This window comes from Ursus americanus, chromosome 22, assembly GCF_024610735.1.
Source record: "Ursus americanus isolate L20-20 chromosome 22, mUrsAme1.1.p, whole genome shotgun sequence".
NCBI lineage: Eukaryota > Metazoa > Chordata > Mammalia > Carnivora > Ursidae > Ursus > Ursus americanus.
Genome location: NC_142148.1, coordinates 6,371,009 through 6,385,053, shown reverse-complemented (window position 1 = coordinate 6,385,053; position 14,045 = coordinate 6,371,009). Strand labels below are relative to the sequence as shown.

At 42.9% G+C, this 14,045-nt stretch overlaps 1 protein-coding gene across 3 annotated transcripts in view; it reads right to left on the bottom strand.

Moving 5' to 3' along the window:
• Positions 1-508: 508 nt before the first annotated feature.
• Positions 509-14,045, bottom strand: part of AURKA (aurora kinase A) — a 19,053-nt gene continuing 5,516 nt past the window's right edge. For all 3 annotated transcript variants that reach the window (XM_087853477.1, XM_045808439.2, XM_045808438.2), the window contains exons 3-9: positions 12,092-12,371; positions 10,548-10,602; positions 9,247-9,438; positions 8,241-8,379; positions 4,023-4,171; positions 1,246-1,420; positions 509-1,114 (exon numbers count right to left, since the gene is read on the bottom strand). In XM_087853477.1, the coding sequence (XP_087709603.1) occupies positions 929-1,114; positions 1,246-1,420; positions 4,023-4,171; positions 8,241-8,379; positions 9,247-9,438; positions 10,548-10,602; positions 12,092-12,371 (1,176 nt within the window). In that variant the 3' untranslated portion in view covers positions 509-928. The remainder of the gene's footprint in view (positions 1,115-1,245; positions 1,421-4,022; positions 4,172-8,240; positions 8,380-9,246; positions 9,439-10,547; positions 10,603-12,091; positions 12,372-14,045) is intronic.

The following is a 14,045-nucleotide window of genomic DNA, read 5'->3' as shown; positions in this document are numbered from 1 at the left end:
CCCACTCCGGTCAGTGGCAACCCTACTAAGTCGTGTCCCCAGTCATCATGGGGTGAATATGTTCACAGACCAGGCCAGCTCCAGACCCACAGCCCTGACAGCACCATGGAGGGGCCTTCCCCCGCCCCCCCCACAGTGGACCCTCGCGCAGCCCAGCATTTCTCAACGGGTAGAATGAACCGGGAAATGCATTATCATTTCAAGGTTAGACACAGGAGAACTTTAAGTATGATCATTTTATAGGTGACTTACTGTGCTTTACAAAAACTAAAACCTCAAAACCATGAAATAATAAGCCCTTTAACATTTAGGAACAGAGACAGGTCTCATAATAACCCCTTTAACATTTAGAAACATCTAGCCAGCCCCAAGATGAAGGTAGCGCACATGTTTCTATTTCAGTCTCAGGGGAGAGCCTCGGACTCGCCAACCAGCCTGCACCGCTTACGCCCGGCAGAGGTGCTGGATAAGCGAGCGCAGTCCTAAAGGGAGGCCGTGGAAACAGATAGAAGTCTATACAAAAATCTTTATTTTAACATTTAAAAGAAAGAATCACATGTTCATCCTGACAGCTTTCCCAGGCTTGGCCACCCAATAAGTTACACACACACGAAGGTACTTGGAAGATTATTGCACGCCTCGGTCACTGATGGAGTCCCGGTGAAGTGGCCACTCTCCCCGCAGTCAGACCCCGGGCTGGTCCTCCCTCCACAAGGAGGCCTCATGCGAACCAGGCTGCGGGGAGGCTCCGGGACTGAGGAACTAGTGACCCTGCCACGATTCCTGCAGCTCCCTTCACTCCGGAGCAGTGCTCACTGATGTGGACTCTTAAGTGGGGAGGCTGAGGCAGCGCCCTCGGGCCCGCGCAGGCCTGTTCCTGACACCAAACGGCAGCGCTGCCTCTCAGATTTCTCCCCCTGCACCATTCTCAAGATTGTTTGCTAGCTGGTTCTTTGCCTTTTTGGCTACTTGATGGCTTTGATGAATTTGCTGTGATCCAGGGGTGTTCAAGTACTTCTTTGAGAGTCGGCCTTTGGCTGGGATTATGTTTCAACAGTCTTGAAATGAGGTCCCTGGCTCCCTCCGGCACGAAGTCAGGGAATGTGAATTCAACCTGGAGTACAATAAGTTGACAGTCATAAAACGCGGCTTAGAGAGAACAGTACAAACACTCAGCTCACAGCCAACGTTAAGGCTGGTAAGAATCCTACAAGCAGCAATGGATCGTTTCTCACTAGGTCTTACCCGCGATATTCTTTTGTAGGTCTCTTGATATGTGCTTGCCTCAAAAGGAGGCTTCCCAACTAGAAATTCATAGCAAAGAACCCCAAGGCTCCAGAGATCCACCTTCTCGTCATGCATTCGGCCTTCAATCATCTCTGGGGGCAAGTAATCCAGGGTGCCGCACAGGGTGGTTCTCCTAAAAACAGAGGCAGGCTCGGGTTGATGTGCTCCTGTCTGTATTATCACAGGAGCGGCTACACGTCATTAACAATGACACTAACGTTGCTTGAGCGCTCTTCCTAGGCCAGATCCTGTGCTGTGAAGCAGGTACTATTTAAATCCCCGGTTTTAGGGGCTCCTGGGTGGCTCAGTCGGTTGAGTGTCCGACTCTTGATTTCGACGACTCAGATCATGATCTCAGGGTCATGAGATTGAGCCCTGCGTCAGGCTCTGCTAAGGAGGGAGTCTGCTTGAGATTCCTTCTCTCCCTCTGCTCTTCCCCCCACCCCTTACTCGCAGTGTTCTCTAAAATAAATACATGAATCTTTGGGGAAAAAAAAAAAAAGAAATCCCCTGTTTTAGATAGAAAACAGATTGAGAGAGCTGTGCAACATCACACAGTTAGCAACCAAGCCACACCCCAAAGTTGTCCAACTTCAGAACCTTCTTAAATGATCTAAAATATAAGAAACTCAAAGAATCACTACCATATAAAAGCAGCCATGAAAGTTCTCTGTAAATACAATTTGCAGTTCCTTATTTGTTTTTATATTACAGATAGGCTAAGAAGCATAACAGCCAGGTGACATGAATGACAAGTAACTAAAAACCACCCCACTGTGAAAGCATTAGCTTTGGCGTTACAGATATTTCTGCCTCTGATACACCGCTGGAATGAAAGAGACTTACATTTGGGGGTGACCTGTGAAGTATTCTTGCCAAAAACACTGTTTAGGCCCTTCGACCTACTTCTAGTTCTCAGCAATTACAGAGGATGAAGGACCAAGTGACACCATTTTAGGTTAGAAAAATCCATTTTAAATTGTGGGAGAACTGGTCTAAATTTAGAACAAAGAAACACAATCAAATACAATGCATGGATGGACCTTGGTTGGATTCTTAGAAGAATAGCTCTAAAATTTTGTGGACAACTGGGGAAATTGGAACACGGACTAAATAGATACTAACAAGGCTATTAATTTTCTTAGGAGTGATAATGGTTGTGATGATAACAATGCCCTTATTCTTAGGAGATACATACTCAAGTCCTCAGAGAAAGAAGCCTGAGGTCTGCAACTTGTTTTTGAAGATTCACCAAAAAAAACCCAAAAACAAAAACAAAAACCAGTATGGCAAGTGTGTGGCCATACATATGGCAAAATGTTACCACCTCTGAATGCAGGCACTAGACAGGTGAGCAGTCAACCACCAATTCAGCATTTCCAGATGTCTGAGTTTTTAACAACGAAGGCTGGTTAAAATAAGCGGAGGGTGGCAAACATCGGACTAAGAGCAAACACCACATGAGTTTCCAGTGCTTTCTAACAGTTATTCTTTGCCACCGACTCTTCTATGGGGTCCTGCTGAGGCCGGTCGCCAGGCCCAGCACGCACACAAGAGTGCACTCAACCCAGCGGTGACCTGCGGCCCGGGATGAAGGAGCTACCTCTCCAGACCTCTATCCCCGCAGCACCACCAAGATGGTGGAAATGGCCCGAGTCAGAAGGTTCTTGAACACCACCACACCTGGGAGCTCTTATGGTTGTTCATGTTGGGAGGTGGGGCGAGGTGAGCATTAACATGTACGCAGCTTGTCCTTTCTGAAAAGGACATTGATCTTCCTATCACATGACACCATTGGACAGGTTAAGGTCCAGGTGAGCCCGGCAACTGCACAAAGCCTACAAATCCTCACTGTTGTTTGACTCTCTAGATGCCAACAGCTCCCACTAGTGACAACCAGCTTTTTATTTAAAAAAGGGGGGGGGGGACTACACAAGAGTCAATGCATTGCTGCAAACAATCAGAAGTGATCTAGCAAAAATAAAGCTCCCTGCCCCTACCATGTCACCTATTTTAGGCTACACAATTTAACTGTCTTTAAGTATTATAGCTGTAATTTTTTAAGTCCTACCCCAAAGTTGACACACTTATCATTAGAGGTTTTTAATGTTCTATCCTCACAACATGAGGCTTCAAAAGCTTAATTAAACCCAAATTAAAACAGTATTTTAGTTCTTATTTGCAAAGTTAAGATTTAAATTTTTTCACCAAATTTCTGTGTGTTAAGAGGGGACAAGAAAGGATTCTGCTGTTGACCAAAGCAGAACACAGAGAATCTTAACCACCACCCTGAAAGTTCTATCCAAACCAATTTGTTTTTTTCAATTCCCCCAAAGAACTGTGTTCTCAGCTCTAGATCTGTGTGTGTGCTGCCCTCTGAAACTGGTCTCCTGTCCAGGAAGCAGCAGCGTCTCCCCCTCCCCACTGCTGCAGGCATCACCCCCCCACACACACATCCTGCACTCATATACTTGTCACATATGTCCCCTTCATTAGCCTCTAAGGACATTAAGCATCTTTAACCCAAGCCTAGGACATATTAAATAGCCTCAAAACAGTTGCAGAATAAAATGTTCTCACCGACACTTCTATTGGGCCTAAGTTACTCCAAAGTATGTACATCAGTTACCTGCCCTAATTCCACACATCTATGCTTAAATATTTTTCTACTTAGTTCCTGAAAGCCCCCAAGCCTTTTGCTAAACTAAGTAAGTTCCAGCTCTAAAGTTACATACCTGGAGGATGGGGCATGTACCGACCACCCAAAATCTGCAATCTTAAGCTCTCCAGCCGATCCAAGGAGTAGGTTCTCTGGCTTAATGTCTCTATGAATGACTCTCTTTGAGTGACAGTAAGACAGGGCATCTGCCAACTCTGTGATATACTATTTAAAAAATAAAAAAGTATGGAAAGTCTGTATCTTACATTTTATGTAACACAATTTTAGACATCTCTTCTGAAAGGAAACCCAACATAGATTTTAACAGGTTTTGTAGATTTTGAGGCAAAAAGCTAGAAACAATTGATGATTCTTAAAAAAAAAAAAAAAAATTGAACTGAATTCGTGTTTACCATAAAATACAAGTTATCCCATACTAAGTTATTTATTTGCTAACACAGCAGATAGGATATTGAAGGACGGGGAAAAACTGACTAGCTAGAACTCATCACCACATGGCAATTTATGGCCTAGTAGCGATGGAGTATGATAAAAACTGAGAAACCGGCACAAATTAGGGAGTCAGACATGTAAAAAAATTAAAAAAAAAAAATTTTTTTTAAACTTGCAAGTACAGTCAATTCCCATTTTTAAAACCAAGATCAGGGCCACCTGGTGGCTCAGTCCATTAAGCATCTGCTTTCAGCTCAGGTCATGACCCCAGGGTCCTAGGATGGAGCCCTGGGTAGGGCTCCCTGCTCAGCAGGGAGTCTGCTCCTCCCTCTCCCCCTCAACAACCCGGCTCATGCTTGCATATGCGCGCACGCGCGCTCTCTCTCTCTCTCTCTCTCTCTCTCTCTCTCTCTCTCGAATAAAATCTTAAAAACAAAACAAACAAGCAACCCACTAAAAGCAAGTGTATTTGCATGTTAAATAGTGTAGTAAATTTGGGGGTATACTAATTCATTTGTCCGCTTAAAAAACACACAGCGAGTCAGTTCTTTTATTAACTTTGTTTTCCTCTTAACCAAAGAAAGATCTAGCAAGTCCAGAATCTGCTTTAGCATACAGTCAAGAATCATTATAGTTCATTTAAATTCCTGAAAAAACTGAGGAGACTTCTTGTTTCTCAACACTTCTTTGAATATTTTGGACATTATAAGGCTTCAACATCTTGATAAATCACTGAGTTTCTTAAATTGGAAATATATTAAAATTTTAATAAAAAAAAAAGATATGGATTGTTATTAGTGTATTGAAAGAATATACTGAGCTCTGGCTGAAGTTTAAGGTTTCCCAAAGCAACCAGTAGATAGGACTGAAAATTATTTTACACTAAAAGGCCTACTAACCAAATAGTTGTAGAAACCAAATGTTATTGTCAGAAAGAACATTTGTTTTTTTTAGCCAAAAGCCAGAGAGACCAAAATTTAGACAATAAATCGAAAGTGAAGGCAAAGAAAGCCGCTCTAGACCAAACTGAGTTGATAATACTTCAAGATCATACATAGACTTCTAGAGGGCAAGGGGCCTTCTCTGCCTAGATCAAGAAGCTAGCAGTTAGGAGTGCCTGGGTGGCTCAGTTGGTTAAGCATCTGCCTTCAGCTCAGGTTCTGATCTTGGGGTCCTGGGATGGAGCCCCACATCAGGGTTCCTGCTCAGCAGGGAGCCTGCTGCTCCCTCTCCTTCTGCCATTCCCCCTGCTTGAGCTCTCTTGCTTGCATGCTCTCAAATAAGTAAATAGAATCTTAAAAAAAAAATCTAAAAAACAAAACCAAAAAGCTAGTAGTTAAAGCAGAGCTCTTCAGCACTACTTCCTTCACATCTCTCATATCAGACTGTGAATATGTGTAACGGTCCCTAATATTTCTCTACAGTTAGTTTTATTTGAATGAATCAAAAAAGGGAAACAAGAGTGTATATATATTCTCTCTAACTACTAGGGAATCTAGAAAGAACCAAGCTTTTCTTTCCAATAACTATGTGCTCATAACACAAACTCCATCTGGATTAAAGAAAATGGAGTAATAGTATAAGTATTAATTGCCGATTAAATAAGACAACTAATTAGGTTAGCTAATATTTAAAAAGAAAAACAAATCTGTTTCTACTTATCCAAAAAGCAAACGCTTAAGTTTAAAATGTCTTATTGTTGAGACAAGACCAAAGGGTCATTCACCAATAGTGCTGTAATCTCAAAAGCACAACCACCTGAAAGTAATGCCATTTAAATCAATACCAAAAAGCAACTGAGTGCCCTTACTACCCAGAAACAGAAAGCAACCACCAATCATCTGCCAATTCAACAAAAAACCACCCAAAGACCCTTTACTTCTTCAAACAAGTGATTTCATTCAAATAAAGCTGCGCAGCCCATAGGGAAAAAAAAAACAAAAACCCAAAACAAAAACCTGATTATGTTGGACTTTAAGATTAGATCCAGGTAAGACAATGAAAAGACAAGCCACAGGCAGGGAGAGAACCTTTATAAAACACATGTGATAAAGGACTTGTCTCCAATATATACAAGAACACTTAAAACTCAAGATGACCAAAAACCCAACTGAAAATGGGCAAAAAATCTGACAGACAAGTCAAAGATGACATACACATGGCAAACAAGCACATGAAAAGATGCTCATCTTTTGTCCCTAGAGAATTGCAAATTAAAACAATGAGGCACCATGTACACCTATGAGAATGACTAAAATCCAAAAAACTGACAATACCAATCGCTAGTGAGGAGGAGAAGCAAGAACACGTTCATTGGGGGAAACACAAAGACGGTCCATCCCCTTTGGAAGACAGTTTAACAGTTTTTGACAAAGCTACACATGACCTTACCACACAAGCTAGTTTTCAAATCTGTTGACAACTTATGTCCCACAAAAACATGCATGCAGATGTTGTAGTGCAGCCTTATTCATAATCACCAGTAACTGGAAGCCACCAAGATGCCCTTCAACAGATGGAGGGATAAACTGAACTACAGCCATGCTGCAGAATATTATTCAGCAATAAAAAAATGAGCTACCGTGCTCGCACCCTGAAAGGATACAGATGACCCTTAAATGCATATAGTTGTTCCCCCCCAGGGGTAACTGGGTAATCATTCTGATACCACTACACACGTACAAACTGAAACTGAATAATTAAATGGTCGATGGATGGTAGGATCCAGGTTTTTCAAGGCTGGAATGAGAGGCTACAGATAAATAAGGGGAAGAGAGTAGAATGATCCATGTGGGACTGAACTCGTGTTTTGCTTAATGTAGATACAAATGGATAAAAATAGAGATACATGTATATACACAGATTAGTATATACACATATGTCCCTGTTCTGTCCGCTGAGAGCCTAGACATAAGGACACTCCAGTAGCAATGAGCATAGCTAGCACCCAGATCTTGGTTTTCCAAGGCTCCTTGGAACCAGGGCTGCTTGGAGACATGGCAGGTTCTAGGACTGGGATACGAAGTGCAGCATGTCCTAGGGCCAGATGTAAGGACGTGCTAAAACACACACCACACACCCACAATGATGGGGGTTGGTTAAAAAAAAAAAAAGAAAAACACCTAAAACAGGGACCATATGAAAGGGATCCCAAAGGCCAAAGCTGGAACAATTTGAGCAGCAAAATAAAGCAGTATGAGATTATACCTCGAATTATAAAATATCCACGAGTCCACATGAATAAATGACTGAGTAATGAGAACAGACAAATCTCTGATGCAGAAGAATTCCAAATGATGTACGCAGATCGAGGTGGAGGTGGGACATAACCCCCGCTCCTTCAGTGTGGGCCGTGCAGAGCGACACACTTTAGAAGAGCACAGTATGGAAAGAGAGAAAGTAACTTCCCAGGGGAGAAACCTAAGGAGTGTGACCTCAGGCACGTCACCAAGGCCAACACCCCCAGTGATAAGCCAGGGTTTCAGTAGGGACCACACTAATGGACAATGAACAGGAGAAAAGAAGTCTGCACTATCTTCACATTCTTGAAATCCAAAACTATTCTAAAATAAAATTCTTTCTAAAAAGAGGGCAACTATTCACATATACATTTCCACAGAAAACAGCTGTGGAAACACACCAGCCACAGTATTCCGCCTGGTACCTGAGTTTACCGGTACATTTGCTACAACTAAGGTATTCGGATTCTTTCATTCAAATACCTGATCCCATTAAGCACTCTCCTAAGACAGAACCCGCTACAGTATAATGAAAGGCACACTGCTGTGTAGGACAGGAACGCAGGAAACAGAATTAGCCGGGACAGTAAATGAAAACTTACAGTAGCAGTTCTCTGCTCATCAAACTTTGACAGTTTCTGAAGTTCCCTGTAGACAGCTCCGAGAGGCGCATATTCTAGAATTAGGTAAACTCTGGTGGCATCATGGAAATAACCATAGAGTCTGAGAATATTCGGATGCCTGCAACACAGGATGAATACTCTAATACCTGGTTTTGGAAAAGATACAAAAGTATGTACTAACTACTAATCCAACCCCCAGGTAAAACTAGTGAAAATTGGTTCTGGTCACAGAATGCCCCACCACACCCCTCGAGAATCTGAAACTACAGACCTACTCGGAAAAAATACAGACATCTGCAGTCAGTTGACAAACATTACAAGGTTATTAATGGACCTCAGATTTAGTTAAGACTATTTCCTTCCTTCAGGCCATCTTATTCTTAGGGGGTAAAATTCAGCTAAATGTTAATTCTCTGCACATTAGAGAGAGAGAGAGACACGGCACTCCCACAGCAGTTTGATCCCCAAACACTAGGAAACACAACTTCAAAGCCGTGTTCAGCGGAAGAGGTGGGCTGCTGAGGACTTTGGGCAGCTGTGAACACAGCCCAGGACAGCAGCCCTTCAGCTCCCATCAGCTGTTGTCAAGGAAGGATACAGGCCTGATGCGGACAGGTTTGTAAGTATTAACAACTGATTTCAAGTCTGAAAAAAATACTGAACGCAAAAAAAAAGACCCACTGGCCAAAGTCAACCTGCACAGGCTGCCAGTTGCAACCTCCGCTTAGAGCTCAGAAGTATCAGTCCCCTTCATCATGGACACACATACACACACACACACACACTTGGCTCACGTACATAATTCATTAACAAAGCATAAACCTCCAAGTGATTTTTTAGGACCACAGCCCTTGTCTAGATAAATCCTCGGAAAATGACGAACTAAATCACTCTTTGCAGTCATGTGGCGCAGGCCTTCTGCCGTTTAACTCTTAGTAACTAAGTTCTGCACCACATTCTTTTGAACATCAATCTGGAAACTTACCTAAGGTGGGATTGTATTTCTACTTCTCTTCTCAGCTGATGCTCAACTCCTGCTTTCTCCAGTTGAGCTTTAAATAATACTTTAAGAGCCAGGATAAACTTGCTTTGTTTTTCTCTCGCCAAGTAAACATTACCAAACTTTCCTTTACCCAGTGGACGACCAATTTCAAAATCTTCCAAAGCCCATTGCCTTCTAGGAAAAAATTTGAACATTTTAAAATGTGAAGAAAACAAATCTTTTCTAACGATTTATTAATGAGTTGTAGATATACCTATAATTTTATATTTGAAGTTGTTTTCAATATGTACCTCGGCAAGAACCAAGCCAATGAGCACTCTATGTGAGTCTCCAAAGTCATTGAACTCCCCACTCCCCACCTGCCAGTGGCTGTATGAGTCAGTGACAAGGAACAATCTGGACTTTTAGAGATGAAGCACCAATGCAAAGTGTCCCAAGGCTACTACTACACTCTGAATTACAGACCTATTACCACCACCACTGAAGACCACGGGAAAGGTTAGGTAAGTAACTGGAGAAGTCTTCAGAACTCTCTGTGGGCCTCTTGTAGACTAACCATAGCCTCCTCCTCCATCCCAGAGATGCTAACTCTCTGGGGTGGAGAATCACTCTGATAAAGCAAGTGGGATGGATCCTACAGGTGGGGCAAGAACCACTGGATTTAGATTCTCAGAAAGCTGCTACTATAGGCAGCGAAAGTAAAAAAACAAACAAACAAAAAACCCCATGGGCTCATTCCTGGCTCCTCCTACTACATTCTAGACATTACATTCTACATTCTAGAGTCTAGACAGTTCAGAAATCGAGAGCAGACTTCTGCAAAATATCTGGGGAAGATATTATAAAGAATAATTCAATTAATACTGTCAAAATATTCATAGAGTCATATATACATGTGTCTATAGTTTTGCAACATGACTGCCTTTTGCTTAACAAACTTGCACTTTTGTATAAGAATAGAAATAAATATAGAAACATACCTAAACTATAATATATGTAGTGGTTACTTCTGAGGGTAGAGAGGAACTTACCTACACATTTCTGTAACAGATTCATACAAGTTTTTCTCTAAATTTGGAAAGCAATAAGAAAAGCTTGAGTCCCCAGTAAACATTAAAATCCACCCCCCCCTTTTTTTGAAAGGCTAGAATTCAGAAGCATTTATATTTTGAGTGAAAATATAGAGACCTTTTTATTTTTTAATGCGTTCCCATAATTAAACTTGCAATGGCATATTCTAATAGAATGATAGCACAGGACTTTGTAAATAAGATAAAGCTTACTTTTTTGATTCTTCATTTTTCTGTTTCGTTGCCAGTTCCTTTTCAGAATTATTTCCTATATAGAAGAAGTTAAAAATCTGCTTTTAGAATAACTATAATTATTTTAGAATAACTGTAAGTAATTAAAAACCTATAAACAGAAATGAAACAAAGAATGGTCACCGATATAATAACTGTATGTCCACAATGGTAGATCTGGGCTGTTTTTAGTTTTCTTTATAGAAAAAAAGATTATCACACCCTAACCTGACTCTTACCAGGTGAAGGCTTTACAGATTTCTAGAGTAAAGATGAGCAGATATATACACCTAAGCCCTCTGATAATTTAAAGCCTCAAGACTATGCAGATTCTCCCAGAAGCTTCAGTTTCCAAATGAAGAGCTTCTAAGGCAGAACTGCCAGTCTCTCCCATGATAAGCTCCCACTCTTCACCTTTTCCCCCACTAGGTGGGCTAGTCCACTGTCCATATGTGGATACACATGTACAAGATACCAATGACGTGCAACAAAACGTAAACCAACCACCTTCCTTCCACTAGATTAGTTGCCAAGAGGAAATCTAAAAATAGAAGCCACTGAGTCAGCAAAATGTACAATAAACCAATTCACAACAGGGTGCTAAAGTCATTAGCCAGAGGCTATATAGGCCATTTCCACTTCACACTCCAGCAGCAGCACGGTATGCTAACTGGTTTCTCCCTCCATGCTTCACTATCTCCATTCATGCCATCACTACGACCACCATCCCTATGTCCAGTTGACTGCCCAGTTCTATCCAGTCTGCATCCTCAGTGAGCGCTCAAATTGGTCTGCACTTCTCCATCCTGGCTGTGTCTGAGGGTAAGCGAATGCTTCGGAGTCTTCACTTCCTCCTCTGTAAAACAGAGTTAATAAGACTCCCCTCACAGTGGTCCCGAGGACTGAATGAGACAACATGGATGAAGGAAGCACTTCTCCTGAGCGTGAGCACGCAAAGCTGGTAAATAAGAACTATTAACATCCACCCTGCTCCACCCGGTTCAGGCCGCTGCCATCTTTGCCCTAACCCCCAACAGCCTGCCTCCTGTCAGCCACCCCGGAGTGCAGCCTTACTACCCTCCACTTCACTCCACCCATCCAGAGGAAGCTTCTTTCTAAAAAGCCAGCCCCTCCTCTGCTCAAAAACTTTTCAGCAAGTTCCCGATTCACAGGGGATGAAGCCCCACTACATGACATAGCCACAGTGCCCACCATGACCTTATCCAGCTGGCCTCAGTCCACCCAAGTCCATCCACTTCCCTGACTGCCCTCCATACTCCCAGCCTTGGAACTTCTCAGCTCCTCAAGCATACCAGGAGGGTAGGAATCCGCTCTCCATCCTGGGCACAGGGCTGGCCCACAGGAGACACTGCTACTTCAACCTGACATATTTTTTCCCCATCCGCAGTAAAATGAAGTAAATGTGAGGGCTCCACACAATAAATGCAAGTCTATCCACTTGCCCCCCCCACTTTTAAGCAACTAGGAATAGTAACTACCAGTAGAAGTTCAAAAAGCTGGTTTACCAGGGGCTGATGATGATGGCTGCTCGGTCTTTTGGGTATTATTCAGTGGCCTAGAGACAGGACGAGGGACACTGGTGGCCTGCAATTGCTTCTGCTTCAGGTTCTGAACTGGTTTATGGCTGGAGACGAGCTTTTGTGCTTGTGGAGGAATTCGCTGGGAGGAATTTGAAGGACACAAGACCCGCTGGGCCTGGCCACTATTTGCAGATAACGGATTCTGAGAAGGAATTTGCTGAGTCACCGGAACACGTTTTGGACCATCACCAAGTGCAATCGTAGTCTAGGTTGGGAGGGAAAAATAAATTTCATGTCTTCGTGAACAAAAGCTGAGTATTTTGAGAATTTCACAAAGTCTGTTTTCTAGTATAACAAAATACTGAAGGTCATTGATAATCCATGGAAGGGAAAGGCTATTTTCATCAGCACTCCCAGAGGATATGGTTAGTATATAGCGGGAAGGAGTACCTGAAGGATGCCGCCCACCCACCCCGACACCCCACCCCGAAAATCATGCTCCCATAAGTAAACGTTCATTAACTAAACTGCCATCTGAAGAGGGAGACATCAAACACTTTCCAAGAATTCTCAATGATTTGGAAATTATCACTTGGCAAGAAGCTACAATACAGAAACTTTATACCAAAATCCCAATACCATTGAAATTTCTTCGGCAATACTGTACATTTAGAAAAAAAGACAAAGAAACACGTCAAAATATTCAACAGTGGTTATCTTCAAATCAAGACGTTTCAGAAGAGGGGCGCCTGGGTGGCACAGCGGTTAAGCGTCTGCCTTCGGCTCAGGGCGTGATCCCGGCGTTCTGGGATCGAGCCCCACATCAGGCTCCTCTGCTGTGAGCCTGCTTCTTCCTCTCCCACTCCCCCTGCTTGTGTTCCCTCTTCGCTGGCTGTCTCTATCTCTGTCGAATAAATAAATAAAATCTTTAAAAAAAAAAAAGATGTTTCAGAAGACAGTCTGAGGGGTGCCTGGGTGGCTCCGTCGATTAAGCATCTACCTTCGGCTCAGGTCATGATCCCAGGGTCCTGGGATTGAGCCCTGCATCGGGCTCCCTACTCAGCAAGGAGCCTGCTTCTCCCTCTCCCACTCCCTCTGCCTGCTGCTCTCCCTACTTGTGCTCGCTTTCTCTCTCTCTCTCTCTCTCTCTGTTAAATAAACAAAATCTTAAAAAAAAAAAGTCTGGGGGCGCCTGGGTGGCACAGCGGTTAAGCGTCTGCCTTCGGCTCAGGGCGTGATCCCGGCGTTGTGGGATCGAGCCCCACATCAGGCTCCTCCGCTATGAGCCTGCTTCTTCCTCTCCCACTCCCCCTGCTTGTGTTCCCTCTCTCGCTGGCTGTCTCTATCTCTGTCAAATAAATAAAATCTTTAAAAAAAAAAAAAAGTCTGAATTTTTGCCTTCACCAGACTTTTTCCACAAAATACTTACTATTATTTACTAATGTTTCATTGTCCAAGCACTTACAAAATGGGTCTGAGCCAAAAGAACATGGCAAAGAGGTAACAAACAGGTTCTTCAAAGACCTATGCCAAAATACATTATTTACATGCCTATAAGTAAGGGATCACAAGTTTAAAAAATAGTTAATCCTAAGACCTTGAATAAATCAAACTAAAATGGAGTGGAAGACTTCCTCCAACTTCAATGGAGGAAATTTCCTCATAAACAAGGGAACAATGCTGGCAAGGGAAGCCTCAGAGTACCTCATAAGAGACAGTTTCCAACTTCCAAGTAAAAAGTCAACTACTTCTGAAATTAGCAACGTCCACAACACAGTAGGCATTGCAGGCAATGACGAACATTTTCAACAGAGCAGTTTTTTAAAATGATCTTTATCAAGTGTGCCTGGGTGGCTCAGTCAGTTAAGAGTCTGCCTTCGGCTCAGGTCATGATCCCAGGGTTCTGGGATCTCCCGTGTTGGGTTCCCTGCTCCGCGGA